This window comes from Prosopis cineraria, unplaced genomic scaffold (genome assembly GCF_029017545.1).
Source record: "Prosopis cineraria cultivar Desert tree isolate PC_DT_omini unplaced genomic scaffold, ASM2901754v1 PC2035, whole genome shotgun sequence".
Lineage (NCBI taxonomy): Eukaryota > Viridiplantae > Streptophyta > Magnoliopsida > Fabales > Fabaceae > Prosopis > Prosopis cineraria.
This window is the reverse complement of record NW_026557360.1, coordinates 1-7,904: the sequence shown is the minus strand read 5'-3', so window position 1 is coordinate 7,904 and position 7,904 is coordinate 1. Positions and strand designations below refer to the sequence as shown.

Sequence of the window (7,904 nt, the reverse complement as noted above, 5' to 3'; positions counted from 1 at the left end):
TATATTTTAATTACATGAACCTCCAATCTATTTTAAAAACTTATATTAATCTTTTTAAAAAATTAAAATATATGTTATATAAACTTACCTTGTATATTTAAAATTTTATTTTCATTTATTTAACTATTAATTGATTATTAAATTTGACTTTTAAACTTTTAATTTGATTAAAATGTCTTTCTTTTATATAAAAATTATCTAAAAATCCATATTTGTTAAAAAAATATTTTACATGCAATTGAAAAAAATATAATAAATACATTTTCAAATTTTTATTACATTATAAAACGACATCAATACACTTATATGTAGTTTAGGATTAGCTTGTCCATTTTCCCCTAAACCTTTTACATTTTATGTTGATCATTTTGAGTATAAATATTACGCGAAGTAATAGCTTGATTATTGTGATAAAAAAAATCACTTGAAATTTCCGATTGGTAATTCCTATTTATAATTGATTATTGATATTGATGATCCTGATTGGTCAAATTAACAATTGAGAAAATAATAAATGAATAAAATTTCTCTCCCGAGGGAGACTCCCTCAAATGAAATAAGCATTCTTTGATTGTGGCTCTCCATTTCTTATTTTCCTGAAATCCTGCGATACACAGAAGCATCGTGCTCGGAATGATTCTGGGATTCAAACCAAGCCCATCTCCGAAACGGTCCGTTTTGATTTCTGCGTTTCGGCTCCGAATCCGTACTCTAACGTTCTTCCACCGTTCGGCGTCGATGAGTTTTCCATTGAATTGAGCCTCAAGACTCGTGTTAATTGCAACTTTCGGCGTTTATCGTTCTTTTATCTTCTTCAAGATCGTGGATCTGTTTGTTAGGAGGGAGATCTTGGAGCTTCGGATCTGAGGATTTTTATTTTTTTAAATTTTTTTTCCTGGAGGTAGGAGAGAGGTATAGTGGTTGTGGTAAACGATGCCGTCTCACGCGGATCTGGACCGTCAGATCGAGCAGCTGTTGCAGTGCAAGCCTTTGTTGGAGGCGGAGGTGAAGACACTGTGCGATCAGGCGAGGGCGATACTGGTAGAAGAATGGAACGTGCAACCGGTGAAATGCCCTGTGACGGTGTGCGGGGATATTCACGGCCAGTTTTATGATCTCATAGAGTTGTTTCGGATAGGAGGAAGTGCGCCGGATACCAATTACCTCTTTATGGGCGACTATGTGGGTGAGTGTTTTCCATGTTCTACCCTATTTTTCTTTTGTTTTTTTTTTTGGGTTATGTGCGAAGTTTTTGGTGGGTTATTTTGTTGGGTTCGAAGCTTGGATGCCCTGGTTTGTTTATTATATTTTGCGATGATTGAGGATTTAAAGTTTGTTTTAGAAAACAGTCATTCATCAAAAGATGCCATGGTGGTATTTCTTGATAGGATGTTTATTGTTCGATAGCATGGTATCGGATGGAGCCTTTAAGCATGATAGTCTATGATCTTTATGCCATCTTTTTCTTGTCACTGATGTTTTCTGGAAACTGTTGCTGTGAGAGCTTTTATCGGTCAATTATCAGTTTGGAAAGAATAAAGTTTAAGGTGCTGATTGGTTGAATATCTATGGCGTTTAGCAGACTGGTAAGTGGTAAGTTTGCCTAGGCTGCAGGATAATCTTTCATGCCTTCATCTATAGGGAAAGAAAAAAATATATATATATCACATTTAGTTCCCTGGTGCTGTTGGCATTTTCATCTTTATTTGTTGTCTGCGGGAACTTTTCCTTGTTCGAATCAATTATAAGGTTTTTAGCAGTCATATTCTTCTAGTGTGTTTTTGTAAAAAATAAATTCTCTCTACTCAATTATGGAGTGTCAAATCTCTTGAGGGATTGAGCCTTCTCACCATCAGATCTACCTTGATATTCTAGATATTATGTTGAGAAATTCAAATTCAAAATGCATTTAATGGTGAAAAAGGTCAAGCTCTTTCTACAGTATCACTTTCTAGGTATTATGTTTATGCTTTATGTGATAGATTCTTTGTAACAGTAACTTAAACTTGTTTTGTTCCTAAATCTAAGCTGGATAATGCCTCTATAACATTAATGGCATGTATTGAATGTCCTTTCTACTGTTAAAACGTGGAGGTGGAAAGATGATGTAGAAAATTGCATTTTGAGTGTTTTTGTTGGATACACAATAGCAAGGAAGGGTCTGTAACATAAAAGAGCAAGTCCTTTGAAAATTGACAGTGGAAGCATGTGTAGTTCATTTGTTGTATTGTTATCCAAAATTTGTGTCTCGTTGATGTTCCTTACAGAAAGTGTCTGACTGAAAATTCTTTGACTTTAGCTGGCTCTGATCTAAATTTAGTGTTCAGGATAAAAAACCACGACGTTTTTGGGGTGTAAGATGCTTACAATTCTTTTCTTGTCACTGCTTTTAATGCTTTCCAAATTCTAGTCTTAACACCTATGACACTGATACCAAGTCTCATCTTTTTGGCTGAATTCAAACAGATCGTGGTTACTATTCAGTGGAGACTGTTACACTTTTGGTGGCCTTAAAAGTTCGTTATAGAGATAGAATCACAATTCTTAGAGGAAATCATGAGAGCCGTCAAATTACCCAAGTGTAAGAATGTTTTTGGTTTTTTGTTTTTGTTTTTGTTTTGTTTTTTTTTTTTTTTGCATTCTTTAATTCTCAAATGAATGCCATGAAAACATGGATGGAAAATTGTTCCTAATATAAAGTATGATGCTAATTAGTGCCTTCACTATTTGATTTTACCTTTAACCTTCTGCTTTCAGGTATGGCTTTTATGATGAATGCTTGAGAAAATATGGAAATGCTAATGTCTGGAAATACTTCACCGACTTATTTGATTATTTACCTCTGACTGCCCTTATTGAGAGTCAGGTCTGAGTAAAAATGCTGGGCAGAATTTTTATCTCGCTACTTTTATGCAATTGTCTAACTTCCATGTTGATTTCAGATTTTCTGTTTGCATGGAGGCCTTTCACCTTCTTTGGATACACTAGATAATATTCGGGCCTTGGATCGCGTACAAGAGGTATGTGTGTTGTTAAATGGTTAGTTATGAATGCTCTGCATAGTCTAGTTACATGCTTGGCATGAAGAGTATTTTTTGTCAATATGTAGCAGTTGGACCAATGATATATCTTTTTTTCTATATGATTTTGGACTTTTGGGAATTATTTATATGATATTGCAATCATGGTATATACTTATTTTCCATTTAAATGATCATTGCCTTTGGCTGAAAACCAGGCTGCTCTGTTGTGGAAACGTATCATTAAACTCCTTGTGAATTTTATTTTATTTTTTTTTGGGGCTATCACTTGCCACTTAACCATCCTGTGGTATTTTTTTTAGCTTGATTTTAACAAAATATCATGTTAATGTCAAAATGGTGAACAATAAAACCATGTATTAGTTGTCCGTTGAGTGATTCTATAATCTTTAGGTCTATTATTGGTTTTGAAATTGAAACAGTCCACATGATTCCAACAATAGCTTTAAAGCCGTGTAAAAATATTACAAAAGATGAGTAAAACAAAGATTTAACAAAGAAAAATCTCATTGTTGTAACATTTATACGTTGATTAACATACAATGGTCAAGTGGCAATGAGCAAACCCACAAGGATGTTGAAGAGCCTCACCCAAGGTATAAATTATAACTGAACTTTTTCTTTTTCCTGGCTTTAGAAATGCTTTCCCAGATTCACAATAACGGCCCACTTCTCTTTCCACCTGGATTAATTCCATACTTTGTTTTATTGGATGAACAGAAATTCTTGTGGCATGATTGCATGACCAATTTTACTTCTGCAATGCAGGTTCCACACGAGGGACCAATGTGTGATCTCCTGTGGTCTGATCCAGATGACCGTTGTGGGTGGGGTATATCTCCTCGCGGTGCCGGGTATACATTTGGACAGGATATAGCTTCTCAATTTAACCACACGAATGGCCTCTCCTTAATCTCTAGAGCTCACCAGCTTGTCATGGAAGGATATAATTGGTGCCAGGTGCCTGATCTTGACCTACAATGTAGAATCTCTATAGTTATATGTTTCTTAACCTTATCCATTCAAGATGTTGACTTGATTTGTAACATGTTCAGGAAAAGAATGTTGTGACTGTATTCAGCGCTCCAAATTACTGTTACCGGTGTGGAAACATGGCTGCAATACTGGAAATAGGAGAGAATATGGATCAGAATTTTCTGCAGTTTGATCCAGCTCCCCGGCAAATTGAGCCTGACACTACACGCAAGACTCCAGATTATTTTTTGTAATTTCATTATATCTGCCAGACGCTTGTTGTCACTTTTTTTTTTCTGTGCTGCTATTATAGATGTGTCTTTTAAGGAAAGAGGAGTTCATCTTCTTCATAATTCTTTCTTCTGGAGTTTTTTGTCGTTGTCGTCTGCTGCCGCTGCCGCTGCCTCTGCCTGGTTTGCACGAGAAAAAGAAACCGCATACGAGAATTGGCAGAAGCCACCAATTGGTGTTGTATATGTTTGAGAGGAGGAAGCAGCCATAGCATGGTATAATCTTGTTCTGCAATTTTATATATATTTTTTCCATCTCAGGGTAGAGCCAAGTTTTGTGACCTGGCAGTCATGTCCATTTGAGACTACGTGGTTATGCCAACTCCCAAAAAACGAAGTGCAGGTATTCATTTACATTATCGAATGGTTTACTGGAGTCATGCCCTTGAGTTCTTTTTTTTTTTTTTTTTGGTGATTGGAAAGGTAAAAAAATTTGAGGGAAAAAAAATGATTCCCTCGCCATCCTCAGATTGCTTTGGGTGGTACTTAGGGGTCCTAAGTACCACCCCGTTAGGACTCTCACTATAGCTGTGGTAGGCTGAATTTTCTGTCCCTCCGTGGGCAATGTTTATCATCTTAAGAATAATAACTAATGTAAATGGCTGGGGTGTGATATAAATTATGAAAATTTTAAAGGGAAAAAACCTAAGAAAATGATTTGCCTTTGCTTGGAAAAAGCTTTGTGAATGCAAGCTGCCACAAATTTCTTGCATTTTTTTAATATATAATTAGCTGACTGGGTTAAATTTGAGTATTGTTAATTTTAATAGAGGGTTGGTTTTTTCAAAGGCATTTTCTTGCATTTGCACCAACTTAAACTTGAGATCTCATGTTTAAATAGTTATAATCTCGTTCATGGACTAATGCTTATTAGTAATTTCTTGTGAGTTTTCTCTAAATTACTTCATCGATTTAGATTCGGGGAGAGAAATTTTTTGCAATTGCTTATTGGTCGGCCTATTTTGGGCAAGACCAATTTGTGGGTCAGAAGCGGCCTGTTGATTACATCATGAAATTAGAGATTATTGAATGTAATAATGATATTTGTTATGTATTTATTTCTTAGAGTTGACTATGTTTGAGATTTCGAATTCATTCCTGTGGAGGCTATACTGGTATAGATTCACAAGTCATGTGAAAGGAATATAATTCGTAATTACTTCATGAATTGTAAAATAAGCTTGTTATACTTTTGTCCGACTATTTATTAAATGTACCTCCTCTGATCCAGTGATCCTATATTTTTTAATTTTTTTTATTTTTAATATAAGATCCCTTATAAAATTTAATGACGAAAATGAGACTTTTTTAAAAGTGGCCATATTTCTTTTACTTTTAACTAAAACAATGATTTTAGTTTAATTAAAGGTAATTTCGAATGGTCGAAAACATTTAGAGTAAAAGACAATGTCTTTCCTTCTATTTTATTAAAATCATAAACACCTCTTCACTGTGTTTAAAGCATATGCCTTGTTCTAATTTTTAACATTGTGAAGAATATTCTGTTAAAAATTCTAAAATACTAATTTTTTATTTGTAATTTTTAAAAAGTTATGAAAGGCTAAAATTGGATAAAAATAATTCATGATTGCAAAATGACTTGTAAAAAGCAACAACAATTTTTTTTTTTTTAAGAAAACAGTATGTGTGTGGGGGGGGGGTGTGTGTGTGAATTGATAGTGGTTAAAAATTTAAAAAACCTTATAAAAAGTATGAGACAGTAATTTTGATGTCTCTTTTAGCTTTTGGTCCAGTATTTCGGCTCTTTAATCTAAACCAATAATATGTTTGCTTGTGTATAATATAAAAAGAAAGAATTATAAGCTTCACACAAAGAAATTAATTATTGTAAGATTCATTAATAATTAAATTAAATTATATTGATTACTATAAAATTTATTGATAAATTGTTAATGCAGTTTAGTTCAGTCATTAATTAATTTTATAATAATTAATTTTTTTATGTAGGATTTCAATTTAATTGTTTCTATAAAAAACTATTACTTGGTAAAAAGCCTCACAACCTCCATGGCCAACGTATTAACTTATTTTCTTGAAACTTCGTATGCATCATCCCTTCATTATAGGGAATGGATTCTCTGATGAAATCAATGAAATCAGTGAGTTTATTGAAATTTGCCTTGGAGGAGAAAAAAAAAAAATTTACACATTTATAAATATCACCTTAGAGAATTTCAACCTTTATTCATAATAACATAGGCATGCATCTAATTTTGTAAAATGCCCCTTTCATATTTTCCTTGTTACACCTCTTGGGACTAGTTCCCACTCATCAAAAACTTTAATATGACATAATGTAAATTGTTTTTTAGATTTTGTTCAACTCACGGAACTCACATTAGTTTAGATGTTTTCATGTCCTGATATTTAAATGATGTAGATGTGACAAGTGAATTTATTAGTTGTTTGGAATACGGCCGTTTTTTAAATATTATATATAAAATCCCAACTTTTGATTTTGAATTATTATGCTAATATAAGTTATGTTGCAAAGAAGCACTCACATAATTCATTTTTTTAATTATCAAATCACTTGGGAAGTTATATTGGACTTTGACTAAGCTAAATTGAGTCAAGTAGGATTATAGAAGTGATGAAACTTTTCTAACATATTTTTAATACAACTACATATTAAGAATTCGAACAAATTTAATACTATATTTTAATTTTGGCCTTGGGATGAAGAAGAAAATGGGATGCCATGAACTAGAAAGACATAGAAACAATTCACCAAAAAAAAAAGAAAGAAAGAAAAGACATAGAAACAAGGATTTGGGAAATGTTTTACTTATCTTAACAATTAAAGTAAACCTTTTCATTCCAAATCAAACACAACCTTAGGTGGCCCAACTTTGACTCCACTGCGCATAGCTCATGGGTAAGAGACCTGGCCTACTTAACTTACTAGTGAGACATTAAATCCCAAAATAAAATAAAATAAACAAAACTTGCTAGTTGGACTATCTTCTTTTTCTACTTAACTAATATGTTACTTGTGTATAATATAAAGAAGGGAGAATTACAGCCAGGGTCTCTATATAAAAAAAATAATTACTACAATATTATTAACAACTGAACTAAACTACATTGATTACTGTAAGGTTCATTGACAATTGAACTAACTGATAATTATTAATGAATCTTGCAGTAATTAATTTCTTTATGTAAAACTTTAATATAATTGTCCCTATAAAAACAATTATTACTTGGTAGAAGCCTCACAAACCTCCATGGCCAAAATATTAACTTATTTTCTAGAAACTTCATATGCATCATCCCTTCATTATAGGGAATGGATTCTCTGATCAAAACAGTGAATTTATTGAAATTTGCCTTTTTAGGAGGAGAAAAAAGATTTTATGTTTTATAAAAAATAAAAAATTACACAAATTTATAAATATCAACTTAGAGAATTTCAATCCTAGGCATGCATCTAATTTGGTAAAATACCCCTTTCATATTTTCCTTATTACACCTCTAGGGACTAGACTATAGCTAATTCCTTTATTACCCTCATTCCTACTCATCAAAAACTCTAATATGCCATAATGTAAATTATTTTTTAGATTTTGTTCAA

The 7,904-nt window shown here is 32.7% G+C and overlaps 1 protein-coding gene across 1 annotated transcript; it reads left to right on the top strand.

Annotated features, from left to right (window-relative positions):
- Positions 1 to 554: 554 nt before the first annotated feature.
- LOC129301308 (serine/threonine-protein phosphatase PP2A catalytic subunit-like) lies at positions 555 to 4,686 on the top strand. Its single transcript, XM_054939881.1, has 6 exons — positions 555 to 1,186; positions 2,467 to 2,581; positions 2,758 to 2,866; positions 2,943 to 3,020; positions 3,810 to 4,001; positions 4,097 to 4,686. The coding sequence occupies exons 1-6, from the start codon at positions 934 to 936 to the stop codon at positions 4,268 to 4,270; spliced, it is 921 nt and encodes a 306-aa protein (XP_054795856.1). The 5' UTR covers positions 555 to 933; the 3' UTR covers positions 4,271 to 4,686.
- The last annotated feature ends 3,218 nt before the right edge of the window (positions 4,687 to 7,904 follow it).